Below are 14,845 nucleotides of genomic sequence, written 5' to 3'. Positions count from 1 at the left end.
ATGCGCTATATAAGAATTTGTTATTATTATAATTATTATTATTATTACTAGCGGGATGCCGCGCTTCGCGCGGCACCCCGCTAGATGAGGAGGATTCTAGGATGAGGAGGATTCTAGTATACAAATGTTGTAAAAGGTAATGTGGGGGAAAGGGAGGTATGTGGGGGCAAGGGAGGTATTCTTACAGGTAATAATCATTTCGTAGGATTGGATTAGAAATTGTATTTATAATCGGTATGAAAATTTGTCATTAATGTTGTATTTTGATAAAAATTAATTGTTGAGCGTGCACAACTTAGTTGTGAAACGTCGCGACGCGTCGCCTCTCCTCCTCACCTTCTCTCTTGCGTTCTCCAACTAAAGGAATTGATGTTCGTTTCTGGAATTGAGCTTTAATATTGGGGATGGGTATACTTGGCAATGATGGTACTTGGCATAATATGTAAGGTATTTCGTAATAATTTTATTTTAGTGTTGATCGAGCGGGCCAACACATCCGTAAAGTGGATTATGTTTCGCCTCATTTACGCATAGTTTTAATTCAATCGGCTTTTGTCATTGTGTCAATTTTATCCACTGCACTGAGTACTTCCCAGCTAAGATGACTGTAAGGGTAATAATGCTTAGATAGCACGTACATTGCTCCAATGACACACTTATTTTATTGTGTTGAGCACTTTTGGTATAATTCAGTTACACGGATTTTAGTGGTCTAAGTCTGGTCTCCCCCCTCAACAATAATCACCACTGCTAATACTTAATAGCACAGGAGAAATCCGACTAAAAAGGCTTGTATGAAAGTGGTACCCTCTTTTAAAACAAACTCATAATCACAGCCACTAATAGCCGTGGAGTTTATCTGACTGAAAAGGAAGCTTCGAAGAAGTTCTGGTATACAGCAGATAAAAAAAAAAAACGCGCCAGTTGGTATGGACTTTAACGACAAAGACAATTTCTGCAAATTGTATTGAAAATAAATATATTTAATGATTTGGTTGCTATAACTGTTGAATGATTTTTGCTTTGTTTCCAATGACGTGTACACGATTTTAGAATCTAAGGCCCCATTCATCGTGATTTATTGAGTGTACGTCCAACGACGCATACAAAGTTGTCTGAGCACCAAATAAAGCGAGTTTTCAGAACATCCTGTGCAACATCTAATCTGTTTTTACCACCACTTTTGGGAGTAACAGAGCGTCGGCCTCATTAATTTTTAGTTTATTGTCATATCAATTAATTCTCATGTAAACTTTCTGGTCAACATCCGCCGGGGCACGTGCCCCGCGTGACAAAGTCCCCTGATAAAACATCCAATTTATTTATAATATGTTATCATAATTATCTGTGGAACCCTATTTACAAACTAAAATAATAGAAACGGTAATTTTGTTGGTCTTTAATAACTACTCCTACATTCTCTCACTTAATTCACTTTCAGAAAACATTTGCCTAGTTATTTTGAGGGTTTGTATGCCAGCTACCCCTACATCCTCTCACTTAATTCACTTACAGAAAACAGTTGCCTTGTTGTTTTAAGGGTTTGTAGGCCAGTTTGGTTAATTTTGTATGGAGAAATTCGTAAAAAGTACCCGATTCAGCTGCACATGAGGGCTCTTTCGATAACAAAGCCCGACGGCCGATTGCTTAATACAAAAAGGATTTGGCAAAATCTACATCCTGAGTCCTGACCAGGCTGCGTTCTAACAATTTTGTTGCTTCAGAACTTTGAATGGAATGTTCGTTTACAGCTTCAAAACAGCCGTTGATATTTCACAAAGTTCGTTTTCAACTATGAAAGCATACTATTCTTAAACAGTGATTCCATGTACTCTTTTGTAGGTTTAACTGGCAAAACCTACACAATGTATATGAAAAGAATCAGTAATGCATTTACTTTCTTTTTGAAAATGTTTCAACTTTTGCGTGTATACGTTCTGTGTGTGGGGGATGACATATGGACTGTACCACTAATGGTGCAGAGTTAAATGGAACAAATAAAGTTTCTCAACAATGGGTTGCTGTTTGATGCGTTTAAAAAATGCTGGTAAGTTGGGTAGGCGTACATGAGTGACTTAATTGTAATAAACACATGTAACAGAGTCTAATGTTTTTTATTTAACACGCGAAATTGAACCCCCCTGTACAAAATGGTATATACACAATGCCATTTACCCCTCTGCGAAACATCAATGAGTCACTCTGGAATGTTAATGGGAGTCCGAGGTTGCCACCCACTTCAAACCTAAAGAGGTGGCTGTGTGTGCAGCCTACAGCTCCCCCCCCCCCCTAGACCAACAGGTGGCCCATATCAAAACCAGACAACCACAGAGGTGACTCTGTGCGCAGCCTACGGCTTCCCCCTTCGACCAACAGGTGGCCCATATCAAAACCAGACAACCACACATGTAAGGAGATATCGCTCGTGTCTCCAGCCAATCAGACAACTCGTAATAGGGAGTTCGGTTCAGGGTTTTGTAGACTTGCAACCCGACGTCTGTAACGATACAACCGTGTTGGATTCCACAAGGATGCCATGCCACTGGACCTTCTAATTTTCAATCCAAGATGGCGCGGGTTACGCTTTTAATAGTATAGATAAACACCCAGAAGGGTGGATATGTGCACATTAAGTCTTTATTATTTGTTTTTCTATTACTATTAAGAACTTCATACCTTCTCCTAGGTGCATCTGGTCTGCTAAAGGCGTCGGTGAAACTGCAGGCTTCGCCGACATGGAAGTAAAATCACCCAGTTGTGGTTGGGTAGTGGGCATTGTTACGGACACCCCCGCCTTGGCTAGCGTGGGTTCAGATGTAGCTGGCGTTGCGACTGCTGCAGGTTTAGCTGTCACTGCAGCAGGTTGAGCTATTGCTGCAGCAGGTGTTGCCGTCAGTGTTGGTTGAGACGTGGGTGCTGCTGCTACGGGTGCTGCAGCAGGTTTTGCTGTTGCTGCAGATGGTGTTGATGTTGCTGCAGCAGGTTTTGCTATTGCTGCAGGAGGTTTAGCTGCTGCTGCAGCTGGCTTGAATGTTGCTGCTTCACCAAACAGCGAGGATGTAATCGCTGCTACTGATACACCTGCTGCAGGCGTGGCTGCTGCAGGCTTATCGGACTCTATTCGAAGCTGCTTGACCTGTGTCTTAGGGAACCATCCCTGTTTCCCGTTCAGCTCTCCCATCCACCACATATCCTGCTCTTCCTTGAGTAGGAGGATGTCTCCAGCCTTGAATGATAGATGGTTATCCTTCTTAGCTTGCCAGTCGTATAACGCTTCAGCTTTGACGCCATCTGCAAGCTTCTTGCCCTGCAGAATTACAAACACGACTTATTAAAATGAAAAAATACATCAATAATAAGGATAATAAAGACTTGCAATGCGCTCACATCCAGCCTGCTGTGTGACTAAGGCACAGTAAAACCAAAAACAAATCGACAGAAAACGGACACAACAAAATTAGTCCTTGAAAACCTGTGACGCAAGATAAGTTTTGGGAAAAGATTTTAATTTGACAAGATCTAAGATTAAGTGGTAGAGAGTTCAACTGGAACTTGGGGGGAATTCTATGAGACTGTTTGCAGCTCAAAATGGTTACAGGATCAGATCTTGTACAACTGACCCCTCCCTTTCCCCTCTTAGATAAGTGGAATGATCCAGTCTAGGGTATTATGGTTGCTGAGCTCATTATCATGACTGTGGGTTTGCAGCTTGAAAAACAGTGAAATACAAAACTTGTTTGTGCCTAATAAGAATCTCGTTATTTTCCTTAATAGCTTTTGGAGGGATGTTTTTTGGCTTTTTTGAAATAAAACTCAATCAAAGTAGGGGACTTGTTAAAACAATGTTAATACATACTCAGAAAATCTTTGTTTTTCCTTTAACTGTTTTTAGGGGGGATTGTTAATGCCATCTTGGTTTTTTTTTTTAAGAAAAAATTCTTGCTACCTGTCCAGGTGTGGGTGACGGTGCTGGATGCGTTGACGTTTGAGTTACATGAGTGAACTGGGACGACTTTACCGAATGACTGAACGCAGAGGAAGAAGTGGACATCGTTTCAGAAGACAATGTTTCAGCTTTCGCCCTGAAAGAAACAAGACGAGAAAACAATTGAAATTTAAAGCCATTATACACTTTCATAACAGAAAAAAAAAAAAGTTCACAGATTTACAAATAACTTATAGGGTTTACAGAAGGTAATGGTAAAAGACTTCTCTTGAAATATTATTCCATGAAATGCTTTACTTTTTGAGAAAACATTAAAACAATTATCAAATTCTCGACTACGAGAATTACGGATTTATAGTAAACACATGTCATGACACGGCAAAACGTGCGAAAACAAGGTAGGGTTCTCCCGTTATTTTCTCACGACTCCGATGACCGATTGAGCCTAAATTTCCACAGGTTTGTTATTTTATACATACGTTGTGATACACGAAGTGTGGGCCTTGGATAATACTGTGTACCGAAAGTGTCCAATGGCTTTAAACTGTCTAAAACTAAAATTTATTTGGGTCGACCTAGAGTCGCTCCTAATCTATTTGGTTCGGCGAAAACTCTGGCACGCCTGTCTGAAACAGGTTCAACTCCAAAGAGATGATTTGACTTACAGACTCCCAGCAGCATCTCCGAAGCTAGCCCAACCAGCATCCTTGCCACTGGTCCCCTCCTCATCGTCAGATCCCATCCTCTCAACGTAATTCTCAGGGAACCAGCCTGTCTTACCGTTCAGCTCACCACCGAGCCAGCCCGGCTCTGCGTTCTCGCTTCTACCGACCTGAAGAAACAAAATTAGTGGCGCTAAAGGCAGTGTACACTATTGGTAATTACTCAAAATAAGTGTGAGCATAAAACCTTTCTTGGTGACGAGTAACGGGGAGAGGTTGATGGTGTAAAACATTGTGAGAAACAGCTCCCTCTCAGAGTGCCATAATTTTCGAGAAAGAAGTAATTTTCCACGAATTTGATTTCGAGACCTCAGATTTAGAACTTGAGGTCTCGAAATCAACCATCGTAACGCAAACAACTTCATGTGACAAGGGTGTTTTTTCTTTCATTATTATCTCGCAAGTTCGATGACCGATTGAGCTCAAATTTTCGCAGGTTTGTTATTTTATGCTTATGTTGAGATACACCAACTGTGAAGGCTAGTCTTTGACAATTATCAAAAGTGTCCACTGCCTTTAAAATCAATTTCTCATCATCAGGAAATGGTTGCCAAAGGAGTGTTAAATTTAAAAGACCTTTACGAAATGACGTCTCACTCTTATATAGCGCCCTCACCGAAACCAAAAAGCACCCTCACTGATGCTGTTCTTTGTGCAGAAAAAAACATGCACGTAACCTCAATGCCATGTTGTGTTTTGCGTTATGCAAGGGGGTCTATCTAATACACCAATCCACTAGACTCTGTCAGCAACGCTTGTGTGAGCAAAAACACGTGAGCCTCTCCAATGCCTTTCTGCACAACTCTGCCGCGCGAGCCAAGATACGCGCACGCATATCAGACCTTATTTGTCGGACCTTCGTTGCGTTGTGATTGGTCAATACGCAATGGGGCGGAGCTTAATGGATCGGTCTATTACCAACCTTCTGGTTTGCTCAGTGTTTTTTTTCCTGCCTTTCACCTCTTTGGACCCCGGTTTGAGTGCTGGACTGGAGCCTTGCATATTAATATGGACAAAATTGCTAAGCATCTATGTTTAGTCATACATGCAACTATTTGCAATAAAAAGGAGGAAATGGCCGATCACACTTTGACTTTTGTACAGTGTTTTTCAGTTTTCTATGGCACTGTTTTGAAAAGAAAAAGAGTAAACTAGCTGATCAGCTAAAAAATTGCATGCCTGTTAGTACAGCTCAAACTATGTAAAATGCTCTACTTCAATGAGAAAATAAATATAAACAAAGTTATTACCATGACGATATCTCCAGGATTGATCGACAGCTCCTCGGGCGTTTCCGCTTCAAACGCAAACAGAGCCCTGAACTTCTTGAACACCACACTGTCCGGCCTGGTTTTGGATGACTTCAACGGTACCCCACTGTCGTTAGTAGCACTAGTTTTGGCAGTCGGCGCTTTGGACGACGTGGCTGCGGGCAATGAGGGCGCTGTTGCTTTTGGAGCTGGAGTCAGCTTTGTTGCCGCGCTGGGCTTTGCTGAAGTGGTTGAGGCAAAGTCAAATTTGGCGCTTGAGAAATCTGTGAAAAAATAAAGAAGTGAAACATAATTGAGTTGCGTTTTGACAAATAACCTTCAAAACAGACACAATACAGAATTGGTGATTAGGCTTGAACAAAAATAGTAGGTGGCTCCTAGTGGATGATACCCATGCCTACATCCTTAGGGACTGTGAAGGGGGTAACCCTGTTTCTGCCCCAGGAGTAGGTGGCTCCTAATGGATGATTCCATGCCTACAGCCTTACGGACTGTGAATGGGGTAAGCCTGTTTCAGCCTCAGAAGTAGGTGGCTCCTAGTGGATGATACCCATGCCTACATCCTTAGGGACTGTGAAGGGGGTAACCCTGTTTCAGCCCTAGGAGTAGGTGGCTCCTAGTGGATGATACCCATGCTTACATCCTTAGGGACTGTGAAGGGGGTAACCCTGTTTCAGTCCTAGGAGTAGGTGGCTCCTAGTGGATGATACCCATGCCTACATCCTTAGGGACTGTGAAGGGGGTAACCCAGTTTCAGTCCCAGGAGTAGGTGGCAATATGCCCCTGGTGGCAGTTGACCTAGGTCCATAGCCCAAATCAGTTACAGTGTAGCCCTCATCTAGTGCCCCTCCGGCCTCGTGAAAGGCGATATCTCAAACAAAAATGGTCCAGAGTGCAGAGAAATCATTATCCGTTTAATAATAAAAAATTGTTTGATTCATACCTGCAAAAGCTGAAAAGGGATCATCTTTCTGAGCAGCTGGTGGAGTGGGTGTTACAGAACCTTTATCGAAAAGAAAAAAAAAATAATAATAATAAATAATCTTTACTTTTTAAAGGGTCTATGTACTTTTTCCTAACAAAAAACACAATGTCCACAGATTTACATTAAACTTACACAGTTTGAAGATTATGATAGTAGAAAGCAACCCTTGAAATTTTACTTACTGAGGTGCTGTAGTTTTTGAGAAATGAGTAAAAGTAGTAACTTTCGTCTCAGTTTTAGCATGTAAAAACGTATTAATCAGTTATGCTATGGTTTTGGTATAATATCATAACTGGTTAAGGGATTTCACATGCTAAAATAATTTAAGTCTCATGAGACCAAAACTATTGTGTGACTTTTTTTAATCATTTCTCAAAAACTACACAACCTCAGTTAGTAATATTTGAACGGAAGCTTTCCGCTATCATTATCTTCAAACCCTGTAAGTTTAATGTAAATCTGTGGACATTTTGAAAAAGTAACCGAATCCTTTAAAGGGAAAGTTTGATAAAACACAGCATTTGAAGTAATGTGGTTATGCATATGAAGTTGGGGAGTACACATGCAACACAAAAATGGCTTCCACGACTTTACCTGAGAAAGCAGCAAAGGGATCCGCTGGATCAACTGTCTTGGGCGCCGAGTTGGCTGCAAGAAAAAAAAACAAAAAAAAAACATCACAATAAAGAACCCCAAATAGTTATTTGCCTTACGTTGCAACCCTACCTAGCAGAGTGTTTCTCAAAGGCTACATGTAAAAGAAAAGGAAGACTCTGCTAGGCCATTAATGACAAGCCGTTAAATACTTTTTGCTTTTACACTATATATAATATAATATCGAAGTCTTAATAGCGCACGTATCTACCAAACAAGGTACTCAAGGCGCTGAGTATTATACAAACTTTCAGAAAGATGGGTTATTGCAGTGATGAATTTTGAGACCCAATTATTTAGCACCTTATAAGGGTTTACAAGGTGCTACGGTGCGTACAGCAGCCACAGCCAGGAACACCGGGGCGAACCCTTTCTCTTTTCGAAAAGTGCACTGGGTTCTTTTACATGCGTTACACAACACATGGGACCAACAGCTTTACGTCCCATCCGAAGGACGAAGCAATGGTTAAGTGTGTTTAAGGACACAAGTGTCATGGCTGGGGATTCGGACCCACACTCTGCTGATCAGAAACACCAGAGTTTGAATTCGGTGCTCTTAACCGCTCGGCCACGACACTTCCACTTCCATATATCCTTTTGGTTGGTATGCAACAACTAATACTATTTGTTCAATAAAGAACCAATTCACAGAAATGCACCAGTAACAAATACTACCTTGGAGTTGAACATTATACAAATAAAATTTGTGAAATCTTGGCAGAAAGAAAACCAAACTCACCAAAGCCAGATGACGCAAACGGATCATCAACTGCATTTCCTGCAAGTAGAAAAAGATAAAAGTTTGGATTGAAGTCCAGTCTGCAGGTACATTTGTTTTTGTTAAAACTCCAGTCTGCAGGTACATTTGTTTTTTGTAAAACTATGTTTTTTGTAGGTATGTCTGCAGTAGCACCATGTGTGTATCTACTAGCGGGGTAGATTGTGTTCTTTTGAGAACTTGTCATTTTACTTTCAGGTAGTAAATTTATGGGATTTGGGAGACTTTTTAAGTTCTGAAAAGAACTGTCCTGCTTATCAACTACTACCTGCTGGGGTGGAAGGTAGAAAATCGGCCGACACTACCACTTTGGCCAGGGTTCTGCCAAGAATGTCTTTAGTGGTGAAAAAATGTTTCCCTGGAAACCATTGCGATGAGATGGATCAGTTGCCTGGTAGATCATGTAAATACACTCAAATCAAAGAAGTGCTAAAAAATAATGGAAGAAGGCGTGGTGGCTTGAAAACAGAGGAAATTCTACCAGTGGTGGTTGGGGAATCCTGAGTGCCGGGCGGGTTTTCTGGCATTGACCACTGTGGGCAGAGCCTTAATGGTTCGAGGGGACTGTTCATTAATACCTTTCCAACCGCTGATTGAGTTCATCCCAAGAACAAAATTCTTACCAAAGTTAGCAAAGGGATCGGCGACTGGAGCTTTGGTTTTCTCTTCTTGCTTCTTCTTTTCCGCCGCCTCTCGTTGCTCTTGCTCAGCTCTCTGTTGAGCCAATCGGATCTGATCTTGTTTTCTTCTCGTCTCCTCTTCCTCGGCCTGTTTGCGCTGATTCTCATCCCTGGAAAAAGACGGACGTCTTAAAACTTGTTTGACATTTTATTACTGTATTTTGTTGGCTCAGTGCTATAAGGCCATTAATTGCTATTTCATATTTGGTTTGCGACCACACTACGTGTAAATCTACTTGCTGGGTAGATTATGTTTGTTTTTTTGAGAACTTGTCTTGCTATTAAGGAGACTTCTATACTGCTGCGGAGCAAATTTTTCAGAATATTCGGAAGACTGCTCAGTTAAAAAAAAAACTGTCCTGCTTTTTAGGTAACAAAATTGATATATACCTAACCATGAAATGCCTCAAATCAGATATTTCATAATCTGTACTGATGAAAAGGTCATTCAATGAAAAAGTTGTATAAATTTGAAAACAATTAATCAAAATCAACAAATAAATGTTTTACTCAGTAAACAAATAATTAATTTTGCCAAACAAATGCTCAGAATACCACTCTTGATCAATAAACCCCATTTAGAAAGACCTCAAAACATGAAAAAGCAACTTGTTTTAAATTGGTCTTTGCTTTTTCTTAAACTTTTACCAAAATGGAAACAATTGAATTGAAAAAAAAACAAAAAACAAAACAGAAAACTTATTGTGCCAGGTGTTTCAATGTACAAAATTTAAAAATGATAAACAATGGATGTAAGAATAGATATCTTACCTTATCCGTTGTAGGTCAGCGGCTATTTTCTGCTTGATATCCATCTCCGAGGCTAGTTGACTTTTGCGTTTGATGTCGGTGCTGGCCTGCTGTTGCTCTAATTGCTTCTGTTGATGGAGAGCGGATAGTCTCTCCAACTCAGCTTGCTCCTTGGGAATCTGTTTCTTCAGTTCCTGAAAACCAAAACCAGTCAAGTTATACATACATACATACATACATACATACATACATACATATCAGCATTTATATGAGGCGCCTTTTACCCAAGGTTACAAAGCGCCTACAGAAGATGCAACAAAGAAGTCCAAACTCAAGATGTTCCAATAAAAAGTGAAATAAACCAGTCAGCTATTTCTGTATAAGTGAGTCTTAAGTAGTTTCTTGAATTGTTTATGTGAAGTTGCATGGCGAAGATTTGATGGTAATGAGTTCCATAGATATGGAGCAGCAGCAGAACAAGCACGAGAACCAGCTCTAGAGACCGTGCGATGTTCGGCCAAGAGGTTCTCTGAGGAAGAGCGTAGGGAACGCGGTGGGGCATATGGAAGTAGCATGTCAGATATGTATGATGGTGACTGGTGAGCAAAGGATTTGAAGACATGTAGACAAAGTTTGAAGTCAATTCTGTTTGAGATGGGCAGCCAGTGCTAAAGCCAGTGCAGCCAGTTATAAAAACATTCTTTAACTTTTGCTTTTTGTAAATTGGCTTTTTTTTTTTCAGAGCCAACACTCACTCAAAAGAGAACTACAACATGGTTGTGCCTGCAAGTTTACTTTAATTTATCGTTTACTCTGGCTGAAATACATGTAGTGTCTAAGGTTGTATCCTGAACGGCAACTTCAGCTAAAGCTACGGCTAGATTGCACATGTACATGTATGCCTATTCTTTAAAGACACTGGACACTATTGGTAATTGTCAAAGACTAGTCTTGACAGTTGGTGTATATCAACATATGCATAAACTAACAAACCTGTGAAAATTTGAGCTCAATCGGTCATCAAACTTGAGAGATAATAATGAAAGAAAAACCACCCTTGTCACACGAAGTTGTGTGCGTTTAGATGGTTGATTTTGACACCTCAAGTTCTACATGTAATACTGAGGTCTCGAAATCAATTTCGTGGAAAATTACTTCTTTCTCGAAAACTATGGCACTTCAGAGGGAGCCGTTTCTCACAATGTGGTTATTCCATCAACCTCTCCCCATTAATAGTTACCAAGTAAGGTTTTATGCTAATAATTATTTTAAGTAATTACCAATAGTGTCCACTGCCTTTAACACTACCAGACGCACTCATCAAGCTGTATGCCATGTATGCTGTATATTTTACAGAACTGGCTGTACACTCCCCAGGGAGCTGAGATGATTTAGGGAACGACTTAAAGCCCAGTGATCAGAGATTATTATGTGGAAACACTTTGAGACACCCTTTGTGTTTATAAAGCGCTGTATAAAAACTAATTATTATTATTATTATTATTGTTATTTATAATAATGACTCACAGCTATCTGGGTGTTTCTAGCATCTATTTCCAGCAGTGTTGTCTCCATCAGATTCTCATGATGTTTCAGCTGCTCCCTCAGTCGCTCTAGAGTCTTCTTCTTATTGGTGAAGCTGTTCATGATGCTACGGTAATTCTCACCTGAAACGGACGAATGGTAAAAACCAACGTTTGAAAAAGGGTAGACTGGGCCCAAGGATAAAGACAGGTCCCTGCAACTCAGATCCAGTGATTCCATTGGATACAATGATATCATTTGATAAACGTGCAGTGACATGAGCTTTCAATAGATGCCCAAAACCGTACACTGCTGTCACATCCCCAAAAGAATTTGACTGCGTATCTCTGTGTGAAATGAATGTAGGTCACAGGTGAAAATACATGCCGGTCTGGAGGCAGGTCTCTGGCGTTATTCACTTGAAGCTTCCAGGTGTGACGTAATATTCAGGCTAGAAAAACGGCAGCGTAGCAACTTAAGAAACATTTAAAAATTTTTGAATTTTGTGTTTTGTTTTGATTATGACCTTGAATGCACTTGAGCATAGACTAGTAGACTAAATGCCAACGTTTTAAGTTTAAATAAAAAAATTCCTCCATGAAAAATAAAAAAATGCCAACGCAATATTTGGCTAGGCACCAGCAATTTTCGAGTACAATGGTGGACCTACATACACATGTTCATGTAGTATAGGCTTTTATAGACGTAACAGGCAATATAATAATAATACTAATAATAATAATAGAAGTGTCTTGCTCAATGACACAAGTGTCATGACCGGGATTTGAACGCACACAGAACTTCGATGCTCTAATCAGCTAAACCGCTCGACTACATGTATGACACCCGAAAATGAAAACCATCTGAAGGAAATCAGCATCAAATCAACTTCAGAAAACGAGCATTAGGGTTCGGCAGTTTTGATTTTGAAATGGACAGCACGTGAGCATAGACTAGCTAAGCAAATAAGGAAATACTTATTCTGTAACCATAGCAATTGAACATAGACTAGCCAAACACCACTCTATAACAACAGCACTTAAAGTCACCTGGAAGTGGTATTTTTTCAAAATAAAGCTTTTGTCACTAATATATGTGTTTTGATGAGTAGAATGTGAATAAACAGTTAACTAAGGTTTTAAAAAATCATGTTATTTACAAATTTAAGAGTAGACCCCGACCCCGACCCGAGAGGGCGCTGTTCGTGACGTCAATCGAGGCAGACTTTGCTTGTAATGCGTAGAGTAAACACAATTGCAAAGTACATGTATGGACCAAGTCGTGAGTTTGTACGTTTAAAAAATGACCAGGTGCATTGCTGCTGAATGCAGAAAAACACTTTTTGAAATGTACCAACTCACGACTTGGACGTACATGTACTTTGCACGTGTGTTTACTATACACATTGCAGGCAAAGTCTGCCTCGATTGAAGTCACAAAAGGGGTAGGCGGAGTCAGCCCCCAAACAACTTTATATATTTTTTAAACATATAAATCGTGACAAACAATTACTAAAAAAATTGTTTTATTGTTTGTAAGCATATACTCTTATGTTTGAAAGAAAAAAAAATTATATTTCCAGGTGACTTTAAACATAGACTAGCCCAGTCAGTCCAGACCCTTCCCTGATGATGCTTACCAACATGGCCGTCAATGCCGAGTTTCTTAGCAGCTGCAGATATATCATCTTTCTGCATTACTATCCCTTGCTTCACTTGTCTTTGTTCCTGAAAACAAATATCAAACTCGTCAGTATAAATTGTGGCCAGCCGAATGTATTTATACTTCTAGTAAGTTACCGACTGTAATTCACATCCAATATGGAAAGTGTGCAACAAAATGTGAAATTAAAGGGACACGTTAAAGGGACACGTTGCCTTGGATTGGACCAGTTGGTCTATGCAAAGTGTTTGTGATCGTTTGCTACAAAGTGCATATGGCTAGGAGGATGTTTTAAAAAGTAAAATATAATCATCCACACAATAAGCCTCGAAATTGCATGGTTTTCCTTTACTTTGCAAACTAACACGGTCACCCATTTTGTGGAGTCGAAAATATGACTTCACAAAATGGCATGCCAAGTGTCGAGGTATTGCCTGCTTTACTTTAGCATCTTTTGTTTGCATGATTGGTGAGACTGGTGGCTTCAACAGCCAGTGCAGGCTTTTTACTGTGTGACTTCTAGAAACCAGACCAAGATGGCTACCCTAGTAACACGTACCTGTATTTCTTTCTGTAGCTGATCTATCTCAGCCACTTTGGTATCCCTGGACTGCCCCATTAATATGATCGAAGTGTGATGCTCAGTAATGATGTTCTTTGCGTCGCTCAGCTGTCTGTTTAGACTATTCTTCTTATCTTCCTGAAGTACAAAACAAGAAGAATACAAAAGCAGTTTTTATGTGATCTGTGATTTACAAGAACCTGAAAACAGTCTGACCAAATTTGCAGGAGTTTAAAAAGGGCACTGTCTTCTCTCAAAAAGCTTCTAAACTTTAACATACACAATCTGGAATTGATTCTTGCTTTTCTTACCAGCGTCTCTAGTTCACACGTTAACGTCTTGCTCTTAGACTTGAGGTGGCAGACGTCTTCCTGCTGTTTGATTCTCTGGGCCTCCAGTTCCTGGCGTCGCTGACGTTGGATCTCAAGCTGACGCTGTCTCTCTAGCTCACGTCTTGCGGTCTGTAGAAGGAAACGATACGATGGATCAGTTTCATCCAATCAAAAGAGAGAAGGGAATCCAAACATTTGGACTGAGTTCTTAAAGGCAATGGACACTATTGGTAATTACTCAAAAAAAGTTTTAGTATAAAACATTGTGAGAAACAGCTCCCACTGAAGTGACGTAGTTTTCAAGAAAGAAGTAATTTTCCATGAATTTGATTTTGAGACCTCAGATTTAGAATTTGAGGTCTCGAAATCAAGCATCTGAAAGCACACAACTTCATGTGACCATGGTGCGATAAGGGTGTCTTTTTCTTTCATTAATATCTCCCAACTTCGACGACCGATTGAGCTCAAATTTTCACAGGTTTGTTATTGTATGCATATGTGGAGATCCAACAAGTGAGAAGACTCGTCTTTGACAATTACCAATAGTGTCCAGTGTCTTTAAGATGAATCTTAGTGCTTTGTGAAATCGGGCCAAGGACTTCTACTAAGACGCTCACCTCTCTTTGTTCAACCATCTTCCGTCTTTGTTCTTCTTGCTCGGCCTCCATCTCCCGCTGTCTCGCCATCATTCTCTCTAGCTCCATCTGACGACGCCTCTCTTGCTCCATCCTACAAGAAAGATATCAAGACCAAAGTTTAAAGTCAGAGTTGAAGGACACAAGTGTCACAACCGGAACTCGAACCAACACTCTGCTGATCAGAAACACCAGAGCTCGAGTCCGGTGTTCATATCCGCTCGGCCCCCGACACGCCATCAAGTACATCAAAACTTAACTCAACAATCAATGCAAGCAAATTGTTTCAAACAAAATCAAACTTAACAAACAAAACTAGTAGATAATTTATATTTTCAAAACAA

The 14,845-nt window shown here is 40.3% G+C and overlaps 1 protein-coding gene across 2 annotated transcripts in view; it reads right to left on the bottom strand.

Moving 5' to 3' along the window:
* The window catches only part of LOC139947456 (intersectin-1-like), a 57,886-nt gene that overhangs the window by 29,382 nt on the left and 13,659 nt on the right, over positions 1-14,845 (bottom strand). For both annotated transcript variants that reach the window (XM_071945367.1, XM_071945368.1), the window contains 14 exons: positions 14,484-14,595; positions 13,846-13,995; positions 13,532-13,672; positions 12,950-13,037; positions 11,314-11,453; positions 9,808-9,980; positions 8,980-9,146; positions 8,318-8,356; positions 7,519-7,572; positions 6,883-6,942; positions 5,919-6,202; positions 4,612-4,778; positions 3,947-4,082; positions 2,677-3,307 (listed from right to left, as the gene is read on the bottom strand). In XM_071945367.1, coding sequence (XP_071801468.1) covers positions 2,677-3,307; positions 3,947-4,082; positions 4,612-4,778; positions 5,919-6,202; positions 6,883-6,942; positions 7,519-7,572; positions 8,318-8,356; positions 8,980-9,146; positions 9,808-9,980; positions 11,314-11,453; positions 12,950-13,037; positions 13,532-13,672; positions 13,846-13,995; positions 14,484-14,595 — 2,342 coding nt within the window. The remainder of the gene's footprint in view (positions 1-2,676; positions 3,308-3,946; positions 4,083-4,611; positions 4,779-5,918; positions 6,203-6,882; positions 6,943-7,518; positions 7,573-8,317; positions 8,357-8,979; positions 9,147-9,807; positions 9,981-11,313; positions 11,454-12,949; positions 13,038-13,531; positions 13,673-13,845; positions 13,996-14,483; positions 14,596-14,845) is intronic.

The sequence above is a fragment of the Asterias amurensis genome, chromosome 14 (assembly GCF_032118995.1).
Source record: "Asterias amurensis chromosome 14, ASM3211899v1".
Taxonomy (NCBI): domain Eukaryota; kingdom Metazoa; phylum Echinodermata; class Asteroidea; order Forcipulatida; family Asteriidae; genus Asterias; species Asterias amurensis.
Note: the sequence above shows the minus strand (reverse complement) of the source record. Positions and strands in the feature narration are given on the sequence as shown.